Source organism: Varanus komodoensis, unplaced genomic scaffold (assembly GCF_004798865.1).
Source record: "Varanus komodoensis strain SLA01 unplaced genomic scaffold, ASM479886v1 scaffold9, whole genome shotgun sequence".
Classification (NCBI taxonomy): domain Eukaryota; kingdom Metazoa; phylum Chordata; class Lepidosauria; order Squamata; family Varanidae; genus Varanus; species Varanus komodoensis.
The window spans coordinates 12,929,392-12,944,528 of record NW_025336598.1 but is presented as its reverse complement, the minus strand read 5'-3'; the positions used below and the strand labels follow the sequence as shown (position 1 = coordinate 12,944,528).

Sequence of the window (15,137 nt, the reverse complement as noted above, 5' to 3'; positions counted from 1 at the left end):
TTCAAGTTGTCCATCAACAGCACCCAGACAGCAGACAGAGCAAGGAGACAGTGTTCCCAGTGTGGCAATGTAGTGATGCGAAATTTTCATCTGTTGCATTTATAAATAATAAATACAGGGAATGGCATGAGTTATAGTCTTGGGGCATGCTGCTTTTTGAAAATATTCCATCTACAGGAAGAATTGATAAACCCTTGACTGTAGGCATTCGGTGAGTGGCATTACTCATAGTATAGTGGATAACGAGTATTTTTCATGAATATTCACATCCAGATCATAAGGATTACTTGAGTAATTAATATCTGTAAACAGGAACAGACTTCGATGATTGGACTGAAAGTTAGTGTGTGAGAACGCGCACCTGCCCTGCTCCTTGAAGTAATCCTGTTACATCTTCAGGTACCACTTCTACAACCACTTCAATTGTATTACTTCTAGGAGAGAATGCTTAATTTACTAATGCTTTAAACTCCTTATTACCAAGAGACTATAGTTAAAACTCTGTTATAGAGAAGAACTATACAACTTGTGACGCCAGTGAGTGAAAAACTCTTTCGCTCCAACCATTTGGCTGTTGTTTCTGTTTATCAAGCCCTGGTGACTTCCATATACAACTGGTGAGCTGGCCTGGGTTTGCCAGAACAGTGGCTTGGATTTTGTGTTGAGAAAGCCACTCTCATCATCATCTTGGTGCCCCGAACTGGGTCAGTTGCGGTCTCTCCATATCTCCATGTCCTGTTCCCTTCTGCCAAATATTGGCCTTTGTAGAGGTGGAGCAGGCTGAACAAAATGAAAGTTGCTTTGCGTTAATCCACCCACAGCATGGGTCCTCAAACTACGGCCCATGGGATGGATCCAGCCCGCCATGGCTGTCCATCTGGCCCGGGCTGCCGTTCGGAGGTGGTGGCGTACCCGATGCCGCCCTGCGGCATCTGATGCCGCCTTGAGCACACCTGACGGCACCTCACCGGCCCGCGTCCCCAGGCACCCCCACCTCACCGGCCTGCGACGGTCACCGCAGCCTTTCAAATGGCCCTCTATTCAAAAGTTTGAGGACCCCTAACCCACAGTGTTAGTACAGCTTTCGTGTGTGTGTGTGGTAGAACTGGGTGTGTGTGGTAGAGCTAAGGATAAATGGCATCTCCCTGATTTTTTAAAGGTCTTTTTTCCTTGAATGTTCTTCAAGATGTCTTGCCCAAGCGGAAACCAACATATTCACCTTGAACACATTGTCTGATATTAAAAAATAATGAAAGCTACAAAGACAGCCCTTGTATGTAAACCCTGCCTCCCAGTAAGCATTGCCTCTGTCTGGTTTCCCACTGCATGGCTGCAAAAAGAATGCTACCCCTAGTTTATTGCAACTGAAGCAAAAAATAAATAGAAATATAACCCCTGCCCCCAGTGTCCTTCCACACATATCCAGACACTGTACTAGACTTAAGGACTTGTACTGTTATAATTAATCAAACTTAGGTTTTTATATCATTCTTCAATCATATTCCCAGGACAATTTACAAGGTATAATACAATAAGTAATAAATTACAGCCACTGTTTCATTCATGTATTTGCTCTTTGTGTGTGGGGAGGGGTATTGTGTGTTGTAATTTATTGTACACAACTCTGATATTTACTGATGTGGAACAGTTTATAAATTCCATAATAAAAAAACCTCAAGTCACAATCCAATAAGGTTGTCCATAGCCCTCAGAACTTGAGATGAGCATGAGATGAGCTTGGAAGAAAAGTGTTTGGCTTCAGAGCAGGAAAAGGAGAATGTAAGGAATCGCCATTGTATGCTGGCAAAGCTTTTCTTCTCCCTTCCCCCTCCCTGCCCCAAAATGCTACCTCTGAGGTCACTCTTGTGATGTCAGAACTGCAACTGCCATGGCTCTTTCCACACTGGCTGTGAGGCCAAGGGGAGTCCCAGCTCCAACCTTGGAGCGCGTTTCTGATGTTGCACCCAAGCCTCCACAAAATTCTGCAGCTGCCTAGAATCTGTGCAGTGGCCAAAGGACTGCAGTGCCCACAAAATAATGTAAATGGAAATATGAAAGTAATAAATGAGAAGACAACAAAAGCAGTATAGGCACCAAGCAAACTTCTTTGAGGAAGGATACCCCCACGAAGAAATCTCTCTCCCCCTTCGCCTTTCTCACAGTCAGTTGCCTCACCTCTGACAGTGGACCACCCATAGGAGGCCCCCATTTAAGGTACAAGTTGGTACATATAGAAACATGTGATTCTTTAGACACCCTGGTGCTAAGCCATGTACAGCTGTAAAGAGTTAAATGCAGCACTTTCAAATGTTTAAGTCTCACAGAGAAGGAAACAGAGCAGACAAACAGTGCCCCTATGGATTCTGCTGCCCAGCTTGATTTGTTCATGATAAAGCGTACAGGGCTGCTCTAGGAAGGAATATAATGTGCACCTGACAGCCAGCAAGATTTCATTTCTTAGCTCTGCTGTTCTGTAAAAAAAAAAAGCTGAAACACATGGCCTGCACCACAAACATGGTTTCATGTTATACTTGAATGTGGAGGGGTGTGAAGAGTTTTGGTCAGAGAGGTAACTGAGGGTGTAAAGAAAAAAGCTCAACAGTGCAGAAATGCAGCAGAACAGAAGGTCTGAGTGCAAAAGAAAGAAAGACATGAAGCAGACAAGAGAGGAACAGTGAATTTCCTAATAAAAAATTAATACAGTAAATACACTGTATATAGGACATCCATTTCTGCTAACCTAGCTTTTCAGTGAAGTTCTGCTGCCCTTTACTCATCATACAGCTTTGCCTCTTGGATTTAAGTGATCACTGTCTCCACATTTTCTTTCTCCAATAATGAGGAGAGGAACCTTAAAACCAGAAGCCGAACTTCTTTCTGTCAAACATCGGATAAGGTGTGTTCAGAATGTACAGCATTCAAAATCGTGCCCACCGCAGTACTGTTGCCAGTCTTGTAACCACAACAATGGCTAAAGAATCACATTTCTAGTTCTTGCATGTGAGAGATTAGCTGGCATTGGCTGGACAGAAACTGAGAATCAGGAGCTGAAGAAAGAATGACCATGTGTATTTCCACACTATCCTGTGAGTCATGTGAGTGGTAAGCAGGGCAGGGTCCCTTGCCTAGCAGATACTGCAGGAAAGGATTCATTCAAACTATCTTCTCTTCTGCAAACTTAATTTTTCAGGAACTAAAAATACCACAAAGTCACAATGATACACATTTTTACTCTTAGTAAATATTTACTAACTCTAGGAACTGTACCCAATTAATTTTATGTAAAACCATAGCCCTACCTGAAAGTTTATGATCAAATAGAGGAAATAAAGGCAAAATTAGATGAACAGTGCAATCTTGTAAGAGTGTATACAGTACAATAGCAGCCTAGAACGAACTGGAATGTATGTTTTTAAGAGTCGGCTACCAGGTTTTGCGTTTCTTTTTTACTTTTGATGTTTTGCTGTTATGAGTTTATTTGATATAGCAGAATTAGGCAAAAGTTCCATCAGCATCTGATGGACAATTAAAGGAATAAATGTATTACGGTGCAGTTTATTTTTGTGCAGTTAAACACCACATTTGGAGCCCCTCCAAAAAGAGCCAATAGTGTAGTGTAGTAATTAAAGAGTTAGACTAGGGATGGACAAATTTAGGTTCAGACCCTGCCCTTTCATTAAACTTGCTGCGTGGCGTTTGCCTGTCATTATCTGTCAGCCTAATCTCCTTCATAGGACTGCTGTGAGAATAAAGCAGGGAGGATAGGTTGGATAAAAAATTAATAAATAAAAAATTTAAATGCGAGCTTTTACAATGGAACTATTTCACATATCACATTGATCAAGTGTAAAGAAATTCAGTGATGTCGAACCCAGGGTAAAAGGTCAAAACATTTTCAATTAGGATTTTTCAGTAAAGTCATACATTCTTATTCTCTGCTTTGTTCCCACTTTTTATTATTGGATCAACGAGAAGAGCAAAGTATTCGGGAAGTGTTATAGAGACTTCACGATAAAATTATTTATGATACTCACATTTCAATTAAGTGGTTGTTTAAAAAAATGAGGGAAGCCTTTGCATTAGGAACTTTTGCTGCAGTTGGTTATCTGTATTTCTGCAGGCATCAATACATACTTTTTGGACAGAACTTTGATATGAGTTCTTGAAAACTCTAATGCAGTATGAGCTGTAAAGTGGGATGACTCAATAGAAAAATCCTAGGTTGCTTACAGCCTTTGTTGTACTGTGTGATATTACTTGAAAATGGACGCACTAGGTAAATTTTTCCCCATCATTCTGAAGCACTTCTAAGTTTGCAGTTACCTATTTGTCACTTAACTTGCTAATTTGACAGAAAAGCAGTGAAGTGGAATTGTAGAAAATAGAAAACAACATGGGCAGGTCGAAATACCACTCCCCCCCTCCAACAGCAATCTAAGATGTTGCAGTATAAATACAATTCTTTAAAAGGTGTGAATGGAACTTAAAAATAAAAGTGATGGATTTGGTACAGTCGGTGAACACAATTATAAGCATGTATGGCAGAAGACTATTTCACCAAGCGTGGAACCACTGATAATTATTAATAAAAAACTACTCCATTTCCGCCAGTCAGCTGCAGAACATTACTTCACAGATGAGCCTTCTAAGGGCAGAGGTAGCAACCTTTTGCTCCAGATCTTAATAGTGTACTACTGTTTTATCATTAAATCAGCATATAATTTGGAACAAATTTACTTTATTTCATAACAAGAACAAAGATATACCATTCATTTAATCACCTTTCTGTACAGCTAGGCTGGATTCATAGTGTATTGTGCTTTTTTGTTAGACTGAGTAAGGGAAAAACATTTTTTTATCATTCAGTTTTGGTGAAAATATAACAGCATGATGGGATTTGTGATATAAATAGAAGCAAGGGGCACTGTATGTTAGTTGCTTTACTCATATCTATCAGCAAAGTAGTAGGAATGGGTAAAAAAAGATAGTAAATGGTTAAACATTTACTTGCTGCTTGAGTCACATTTTGAATGGACATAGAATCCAGAGGAAGAAAAAATGACTATTTCAAGAATTGCCGCCTCTTGTCTGTCAATTCAGCTCTGTCGCTGGATAATAATTGTATTCATTTAGCATTTAGAATACTCAAATTTGCAAATGACAATCCAAATGAATATTTCATTACAAAGAGGCATGATCCATTATGGTAGTGTGACTCTAACTCGTAGCACAGCATGACTGATCTTGCATTTAGAATTTGTAAGAGAGACTGTGGCACACAGCTAATTAAAAGTATAGCTTTTAATCTTAAAACAAGGAAAGAAAAGAAATTTAAGACGCAGGTGGTGAAAAAAGTCCTGTTTTTCCTGTTGTGGGAACAGTGCCTTTGGTTTGTTATGTGTTCATTTGGTCATGTTATCATAAAACAGATGCACCTGTATCATGCTGTAAGGGGAAAACAATCTTTTGAGTGCCTAATGATGTTGGGAGTGTGTGTGCTGCCCTCCCTAAGAAAATGCATAGCCCATATTAGAAGCAAGGGCTAGGAGGATAGAATGCTGTTTATACAAAAATGTGCCCTAAAACAACAGTGCTGAACTGAAGATTCAGACAGAAATTTAAACTGTGAGTGACCAAACGACAGAAGTAGTTGTATATAACAACACTGACTTTCAGGAGTGCCCACTTGAAAAACAGTGAAAGAAACAGGCAAAAATGTGAGCTTCCTTTTTGTCCTCCTTTCAATAAATTCAGTCTGAGCAATCTTGTTTAGAACATATGGTAGAAAGGGATTAAAAATGTAACATTGGTAGCAGCTATTTGTTTGTAATGTATTTGTTGTACAGCCCCTCGCACCCCACCCCATCCATTCAGCACTGGATTGCTAACATACCATTTTAGCTTGTACTTTTACAAATGTCATTTTTACTGAATGAGTCATAAAGGATGCGGCTATGAGGAGCTGCTGCTGCTGCTGCTCATGACAATGGAGTGAAGCTCCGCGTTTAGGAGCAGTGTATCTCTGAATGGCGTCAACAGGCGACCGAGGCACTGGCAGCTTGTGAGCTGCCGAGGCTACAGCCCTACCCATGCTTCCTTGCGAGGGAGCTCACTGCGCTTCCAGGGACTTGGCTACAAGTAACCAGGCGCCATGGCCCGGGTTTTGCTGCTTGGGGAATAGCGCACTAGCTGGACCTGTGTCTGATGCTGCTAGGCAGTTCCTATCCTAGCACCAGGAGGCTTAGTTTTCCATGATCTTTTGGCCCGTGCCCAACACTTAAGCGCTGCAAATCATTTAGTACGAGGTCAGGCTCATGATTTCCGCCCCCGCACCACCAGTCGATTTTCCCTCACTTGCGTATGTTCGGGATCGGCTCAACCCCGTGTTCAAAGTTGAGAGTTTAAAGCACAAAAGGTACATCTAGTCAGAGCACATATTTCTGCCCTTTCCCCCACTTTGGAAAGAAATAACCCTTTGTCCTTACGGATTGTTTGGGAAAGAGAAGAATGGATCGGGGCGGGAAAGGAACATACAGATTTACCCAAACGCACATGCACACGAACAAGCGCGCACAGACATACAGGCGCCCGCCCGCGCGCGCACGTGCGCGCGCACACACACACACTCACACGCACGCACTAATTTCCTCGCAACAGTCCAGTCCTGGAGGTGTGGCACACGAGGGCGGGCAGATCCTTTTTTGAATCACAGGGAGGTGCTGAAGCTCGCGGCTCTCCGCTCGCGCTGCGCGCGTGTGTGTGTATGTGTGCGTTTGCTCGCGCGTGTTTGGCTTGACTTCACTCCAGCCGAGATCTGCCTCTATGCGTGACGTCACTTGGCCGTAGCACACACAGCGGCACAAGAGCAGGCGGCTGGGTGAGTGACAGGCCAGCCTACTTTTTAATAGCTTTGTCATGTGACTGGGAACAGTAGTAAGACAGGTGCCTTCAGTTCACTTTCAGTAAGGGACTGGTTGGCTGCGTGCGAGTATATTTGCTCTCCCTCTCCGGCTGTGGATTGTAGTTTCAAAGCTTTGCTGCCGTCATTCAGGAGCTGGATGGCGTGGGACATGTGCAATCAGGACTCTGTATGGAGTGACATCGAGGTGAGCTTGTGGGAACGATCGATCGTTTTGTGCAAATTCACCCAGCCGGAGGGGTTGTTTCCTTAGATGCTGCTCGCTCGCTCGCTCGCTCTTTCTGTCTGCCTTTCTTCTTTTTGCTTCTGTTGCTTTGAATCTTTTTTTTTTAAACTGGGATAATAGTGAAAGTAGCTAGAAGAGCCCCTTTGGAATGAAAGCAAGCCTGCATCTTATCTTTAATCCTGTAAGTTTTTTTTTTTTTCTTTGCCTGCCCCTGTCTATTTAAAGATTACTCTTCGGTTCCTTGAGCAAATAAAAAAATAAAAACAAGCAAGCAAACCAAATCCCTGGCTCCTGTCATCGGGATCTCCTGCAGTTGGAAACTATTTTTATTTGCTTTTGGCTCCCTTTCCAGTCATATGCAATATTTATGCTCCGAGATATTGATATGAATTGGTGTCTGAAGTCTTTCCAGTGGCATTTAGTGGGATGGTTGGAGAAGGGCCGTGCGTGCGGGTGTGTGTGTGTTGTCTGAGACGTTCATCTTCTTAAACTTATTCCCCCCCCCACACAAAGAAAATTGTGGATTTACATTTGTAGAACATGATGAGCTGCAGAGCAGAGATGCTTCTGTATGGAGAGGGATGGCTTCATGTGGTTGAATTGTGGCAATGTGGCCTTTCTACTGGAATATTTGGAAAGAGATGCCCTGGTGCTTCTGCTGGGTTAAGGGGTCCCATTCATTCAGATGGCAAAGTGGTGCTGTGCAGCTGAGACAACAGGACTGAGCTGGAGAATAGAGTTGATATTTATGCAAGATCTTGTGGTGCTTGCTGCTGCTACCAATGCTTGAGTAAAAATAGATGGCAATACATCAAAACTGCAGTTTCTGCTGGCTACAATTTAGAAAAGGGGGGTGAGTGAAAGCAGGGATGGGGAAGAGAATAAGCAGCTATGAACCTCTGGATTGTAAGAGTGGAGGCATGAGGGTGTCTAAATGTGTGCAGTCAGCAAAACCAGCCCCCAAAGTCATCAAGATTAAAATGGTGCGCTGTTTAAAAGTTCTTGTAACTTGGGGAAACTTTTTTCGTGATTACTCACAAAACAGAGCCCCAAATTACAGGTACTTTTGAAGGCCAGTCCTACACATCAGAAGTAAATCCCTTTGCCTTTAGTGGGGATTACTCTCACATAAGTGTGTTCTAGGACTGGTATCTTAATGCTCCCCTTGGCAGGCGGGGGGAGCTACCGGTGATCTTGTCGGCATGTGTGTGTTGCTTTAAAAATCAGAGATGTTGTACAGAGATGATGCACAGGTACATATTCTTGAGTAGAAGCATCTTGTATTTTCTGCACAGATTTTTTTTATTATTTTCTCAAGGCAGGAGGCAAAGATCAGAGCATCATTTTTTTCTGCTAAAACCCAGTTTAAAATATTTGCACCTCATCCGCTGTCTTCTGTTTGCATATTGTAATTGCTCATCTCTTGTTTTGACTCCTTACTGAAGTGGAATAGATATGGATAATTCATACATCCTGTAGCTATTATGAGTCAAGGCGGTAAGTGAGTGACTTGCTGGCTCCAGAAGTCCTAATTTGTTTTTGAGTAGCTGGGAGTATCCAGTGGATTGTCATCTTCGTTTTTGTTGCATGGGTCTCAGCTGCTGTGGCTTAGTTTTTTCCATCATGCATTATTCCTAATGCTGCTAGGAGCTTATTTGAGGAACCAGTGTCTGTGGAAATGGTGATGATCTATTTTAATCACCAGTGTTCCTGCAGGAATTTCAGGCTTGTAACAAGAAAATATAATTTATGCCAGTGAGGAGTGATCATTGTCGTTTGCTTGTTTGGTGGAAGGAAAGAAGGAAGGAAGAAAGGGGCCTTTCTGATTTTCGTGGCAGATCAGATGGCTATTTTAGAACACTTTCTTCAAGTGGCATGCGCCGAGCCCTCTGTGCAGCACTAGATTACCTGCTGCATGCTATTGCTGCTGCCCTGGGGAATCTCCCATTCTCATTCTTAAGAACTACTGGCACCATGTACGGAAACGCAGCTTTAAAAAAACAATCCTCAAAATTTACTTCCAACATGAAATACTTGCTATCCTCTTGCTCACAACAATGAGATTGCAGGCTACTTAATAAAGGCCTGCACATCACAGTAGCTGATCAGCGTCCCACAGCGTTTCTCTGTTTAATGAAGGTAATGTACGACGAGGCTGCAAAGATTGATAAGGAGGATCCACATGGTGCTTGTTTGCTTTAAGCATATTGTCCATGTCCGGGATCTTCTCCCAGCCACCCCACTCCCCTGTCTCTTTGAAACAAGCTTGTTAAATACAGATTATTGTTTTCATTAATGCCATTTAAATGACATGACTCCAGTTCCCCCCACTCCCAAATTATTTTGTTTTAAAAATTACTTTCAAAAGCATATGAGCATCCAAAAAGGTTAATGGAGAATGATGCTTAATTATGATGATTCATTATCACTGATGCAGTTAAGCTAATTTATTGTTTGCTCTTTAACTAAGCATTTGGAGGGGTGGATGGGAATGATCTAGGGCCAAGAAAGACACAATAATTACCCTTTGTGTTTAGTGGTTGCTTTATCCCCTTAAAGCTTATTACAAAATTAAGAGTCCAGTTGTGTAATCACGACCATAAGCTGTGAGCTGTAAAAAGAAAAGCAAAAAAGTGACATTGCATGGAAAGTGCACCTGTTCAAGATGTATAGGCAAACGCCAAATATCTACGAGTCAGATGAGGACAGTTATAGGACTTGGAGTGTTAAACCTGGCATCGTTCAAAGGCCAAATATAGATTAATAACAGGAACACTTGCTACTAATGTGTCTCAGATTAGAAGCGTTGTGCCATATCCAGAAGCATTGATTTTATTATCATGTCAACATTGGCAAGAGCGGACGTTCTTTACTTCAGCTATTCACTTTTTTTTAAGTGACTGCAGTCGTTGGAGGCAAATGCAAACTGCAAAGAGAAGACTTTTTAACCTCCCCCCAACCCAATAAGAACACAGTTATTTCTTATAGTGCTTCAAAATGGCCACTGCAGGCCCTTTTATTTAAGTGTACATATTGAGAGAATTCAGCCAGGCAGTGCACACACAGAGAAAGAGAGAGTCTATTTTTACAAACCAAAGTAGCAAAGTGATCAGCAGGATATTTTGGAAGTCCAGGGCATCAGTTCTGAAGCCACAGACCGCCACAACACAGAGTCAGGGAGCAATGCTTTCAAGCAAAGACCCAAATGATCCTTTAACGACAAATCACAGATTTTGTATAGGTACCGAGAAAAGGACATCTTTGTATTAGAACATTTCCAGATGGAAGGTAAACTCAGAACTGGAAATGGGTGGGGAAGATACTTTTATTTAATGGCTGGTTTGCAATAGCACCTTTGCTTTACAGTTTTCTTGGTGTTTTCCTTCTGAGCTTCACTGCAAGCACTGTATCCTCCATTTGTACACAAATATCTCAGGCCTTGGACTGTTAGAGCTTTTTTCAGAGAATAGGAATAAAGCAATTGGTACATCAAGAACTCACCTTCCAACCCTCAAGTTTCCTGTTTTCTGCACTGATTGTCTGATTGTCTGCATTGTCCAGCTTGACCAGGGAAAGTGGAATGGTAAATTGCAGCCTTCACAAGCTCCTCTGAGTGTCTTGACCCTGTTTCTTTTTTCCTAAGCATGCTTTGTGATTAGGTTGTCACACACAGAATATGCAGCGCTGGATTTGCTCTTAGAGGGATTGCCCATCAAATGTTTCTAGGAAGTTTATTTTGCTGAAGTCCAGCTCTAGCAAGAAACCCGTATTTACCGTTGGCATGTGGCGTGACGGATGCTGAAGAATGCATGCCTTTGCGATATGTGTACGTGTGCGCACACGTGCTGGGGTTACTGATACACTCACCTTAACTGACTTCCATCGTGGAAGAAAGGGGAAGATTTATGAATCAAGGAAACCATGCCACTTCTGTAGGTGATTGACAGTCCATGGCATCTGCGATCTAGGTGTGTTATTTGTTTGGCCAGCCTGCAACATTTTTATACAGAGAGCAGGAATAAAGTTGGCAAAATAGAAACCTGTGTTCTCACATGAACTCTGTTGTCACCTGGCTTTTTACCACATAATTGCCATATTTGTTATATAGGTACCGAGGAATAAATTCAACCTAATTCATTTTGGTGCCACATTGTTCCCTGCACCCCATAGATGAAAATATATATGTCATAGATGAAAATATTCATAGAAGGGGAACATAGAAGGGGTGAGGATGAAGGCTTAGCCCACATTGTGGGCATGATAAAGCCAAAGTTGAGCACTGTGAAGTCCCAGCTTTTGCAGTTAGAAAGCTGGCAGCAGACCTAGCTTTGTCCTGTCAGTAGGGGTGCAGAAGCTTTAACTTTGTCTGGGCCATGCTCTGTATTATGACCATGTAGTTAAAAAAAATCAAAATCTGCAATTACAGCCTCATCAACACCAGGTCTTGACTGGTGTTCAGTTTTGGATGCACCATCAGAAGATGTGCATCTTCAGTCACTTTGATATGGTAAGTCTGTGAGGATCAGAAATCTAAGGAAATACATTGACTTTTTTGTTGATGTGTTTGGCATACCAGCATACTGTTTATTCCAGACCCATTGACCTGAATTCCTTTCACCTGCTTTAAGAGGTGGCTGGTTTACACAAGACTTAATTACTAGTATCCAAGGTCTGTGTGTCTTAATATAAATGACTATCACTACCTAAAGGTCTTAGTGTTGTAGATTAGTCTGTATTTTGATTACAAGATTTGCTGTGCAATGACCTTCTATGTGGAAGTGTAACATAGGAAAATTTTCCAGAGCCTTGTTGATCGTCACATGATCAACAAGAAAATCATAGCATTTAAACAGCATTTATTTCTGGGTTATATTTATGTCCCAACTTTCTGCCAAAAATGGCTTTCAAGTCAGCTAACAATAATAAAAACATAATTTTGATTAAAATATAAAAACAAATCTGTTAAAATGGCAATAAAAGAGAGAAAGAACGAAAGAAAGAAAGAAATGGCAAACAAGCATGCTTGAATAAAATCATCTTCTCCTGCAGGCAGAAGGACAATAAAGAGAGAGCCAATCTGGTCTCGCTTGGCAGGGAATTCCAGAAACTGGGAGTGGCCAGTGAGAAGGACCCAGGTATCCGAAAGGGACCCCCCCACCCCCGAAGACCTTAGAAGCCAGGCAGGCTCATCTGGGAGAACACACTCATTCAGATATCCTGGTTTCAGGTCCTATAGTAAAATAAAATCACACATTCTCAAGCATTTTTCTGAAGAGAAGATATAGTGGCTCCATGTCATGTTTGGTGACCAAGAACGAATCCCATGGGGAGCTTAGCCCCTTTCCCAGAGTCTCAGGAAGAGGTCTTTCCAGTCCTGCTGGCTGACATATTGAGCCAGTGGTGCCAGGGAGCAAGCTATCGATCTGATCGTAGCTCACATGTTCCCCAGTGAAACTGTAGGCTAGGAACTTGAGAGATCTTTTTTATGCCACAGTTAAATCATGGACTTTGGCCCCGTCTGCAAGTTCCTGGATATTCCCATACTGCCCCCAATAAACCAGAAATGTTCTCACATTTAAAGGGGGTTTCGCATGCCATGACAGCTCCCCCCACCCAATGCCAGTGAAGATTTCCCTAGTGTGATACATGGTAGCAGCCTATCCATGTTGTGCGGGGGTGGGAAGCTGGTAGCCCTCCAGTTGTTTTGGCTTCCAAGCTGCCCACTCCTGATATAGTGGAAGATGCAGGCATGACTAGGAGTATTGTGTGAGCAGCCATAGAAAGATGCCAAGGCAACATTCCCTTGGGTAGTCTGTGCGGTAGGCACTGCAGGGAAGACTTGCTGCATGGGCTGGTTGAACCTGTAGACAAATGCTGTATGTGCATCCTGCATCTGGCACCTTCTATTCCCAGGCACTGTTATAACCACTGTCATGGCTCCTAAGTACCCATTCCCAGTCAGGGCTATGTAGCTTGGATTAGTGATGCAAATAGTTGCTTGGGAAGGCAACCATTTAGGGGTGCAACAGAAACAGTGCGTGACCCAAGAGTTGTATGTGGGCATTCTCTGTGAAGTTGCATGGAGCACTAAAGAACCGTACAGACCTTTGTATGACAAAAGTGCCTCGGACCAACCCTGAGCCAAGTTAGCTCTTTGTACTTGGGGTGTCATTTCAAATACCTTTTGAGAGGGATTGGGGCCGTGACACAAAACCCATGTCATGGGTTTTGAATTTACTAACTGTATTTGTTAATTCCAGCAGGATATGCATTAAAAAAAACTTATCTTGTGAATTTCACCAAAAGAAAACGAAATGAAACAAATGAACACACAAAACAAAAAAACAAAGGCACCCCTGCTGGAATTAACAAATACAGATATATAAATTTTAAAAAGGGGGGCATAAATCCAAAATAAATCCAATGAACTTCAACAGAGGCAGAACAAGTATCTGTATATGTGTCCATTTGAGAATGGCATCTGTATGTAATCTGCTTGAATATTGAAAGCATTATTAAGTATTCAGTTCATTGCTTTATAGGAGGTAAGTTTTTATTGTTCCAGTGTTGTACTATCAGTCTTTTACTTTTCAAAAGGGCACTCTTGGATCTGTTAATGATTAAGTTGCAGAAAAAGTAGTGTATGTAAGAGCATCATTTGGTTTCATTCTATTCATGTGCGTGCACATATACATATGCACATGAAAACCAGGTATGTCCCTGTGCCTGTAGAAAATCTAACCTTTCCTGAAACATGGACTGCACAAGCTGCCCTCCCTAAATAGCACCCCTGTTTGCATCTCATTATTCCTGAATCTAAAGCAGGCCCTAGGTGGAATGTGAAGAAGAGGCTGAATGCTCCAGCAGGAAAGGGCATATCAAAGATCTGCAACAGGTGCAGATCCAGAAGGGGAAGGAGTATGCAGAGTGGAGGGGGAAAGGTGCCAAGCATGCTTGCAGGCTTGCATGCCTGTAGCCAGGCAATGTAGAACAGGGTTCCCAATCCTCCACAGCTGGGAGCCGCCTCAGTGTACCTTTCCTTATTCCAGGTCCATGAAGGAAAGCAAGTGTCCTGCCTTCCAAGATCGTTGTGAAGCTAGAAGAATGTCTTTCAGATCCTGAGCCTTGGAGCATGAGCTATGAAAAACCAATTAGTGGTGTTTATTGACTTGGCCTGAGACCAGTTTTCTATTGGCTAGCAGCTTTCTGTTCAGAGACTGTTTCTAACCTAAAAGTGAAGCTTGCATAGATTGGGAGAATCCATAAATGGAAGGTGACATTTATAGATATTTGGTCATTACTTGGCAGGTGCTCAGCTTCCTTGTGCCATGCGAAATTTTTCAGAATCTGCTTATTATGAGAGTTGTTTTGCCATAGTAGCTTACTCAAAGTGGTGGCAGGGCTGATCATTTTAGAGCTGCTTGGTGGGAGAAAGCAAAGGTGGATGGTGTATGTTCGAATGTGGCCAACTTCACATCATTGTGTCTCCTGCTGATTTCTTCATAGGCTTTAAGCCACAGCACATGCTACTTTCTGGCTCCCTTTATGCTAAGGCCAGATGTTACTAGAGACGCATGGTTGCTGCTGAAAACAGCAACTCCAGATTCGCTCCCTCCTCCCCACCTGCTCTCTTGGTAATGTCTCCTATATGTGTGTTTGGAAAGTGCAGCAGGGCATGGCATCCCACTCCTTGTTTGTCATTATCGGCTGCCACTTGTAGGGTCAGGGCACCGTAGGTTGAAATCCTTTATACAGGATTGGGCAAATTGTAGGCCCAAAAATCTGGAGGGCCACAAGTCTCCCATCCCTGCTGTACATCATCCTTCCATAACTTGGTGCCCTTTGGATATTTTGGGTAACAACTCCAGCATCCCTTTCCATTGCTCATGATGGCTTTGGCTGATGGGAGTTGAAGTTGAGACCATCTGGTGAGCACCAGAATAGATAAGGGTTAGGGTCAGTAGGGTTTATTCCTGGCTAGACATGTATACA

At 42.4% G+C, this 15,137-nt stretch overlaps 1 protein-coding gene across 4 annotated transcripts in view; it reads left to right on the top strand.

The window, feature by feature from the left end:
• Positions 1-15,137, top strand: part of PPARGC1A (PPARG coactivator 1 alpha) — a 221,233-nt gene that overhangs the window by 106,820 nt on the left and 99,276 nt on the right. For 2 of the 4 annotated variants that reach the window (XM_044417824.1, XM_044417823.1), the window contains exon 1: positions 6,923-7,106. The exons of 1 other annotated variant lie outside the window; for it this stretch is intronic. In XM_044417824.1, the coding sequence (XP_044273759.1) occupies positions 7,059-7,106 (48 nt within the window). In that variant the 5' untranslated portion in view covers positions 6,923-7,058. Of the gene's footprint in view, positions 1-6,922; positions 7,107-7,128; positions 7,327-15,137 lie in introns of those variants that run through there. One more of the 4 variants, XM_044417825.1, reaches the window with a different exon arrangement.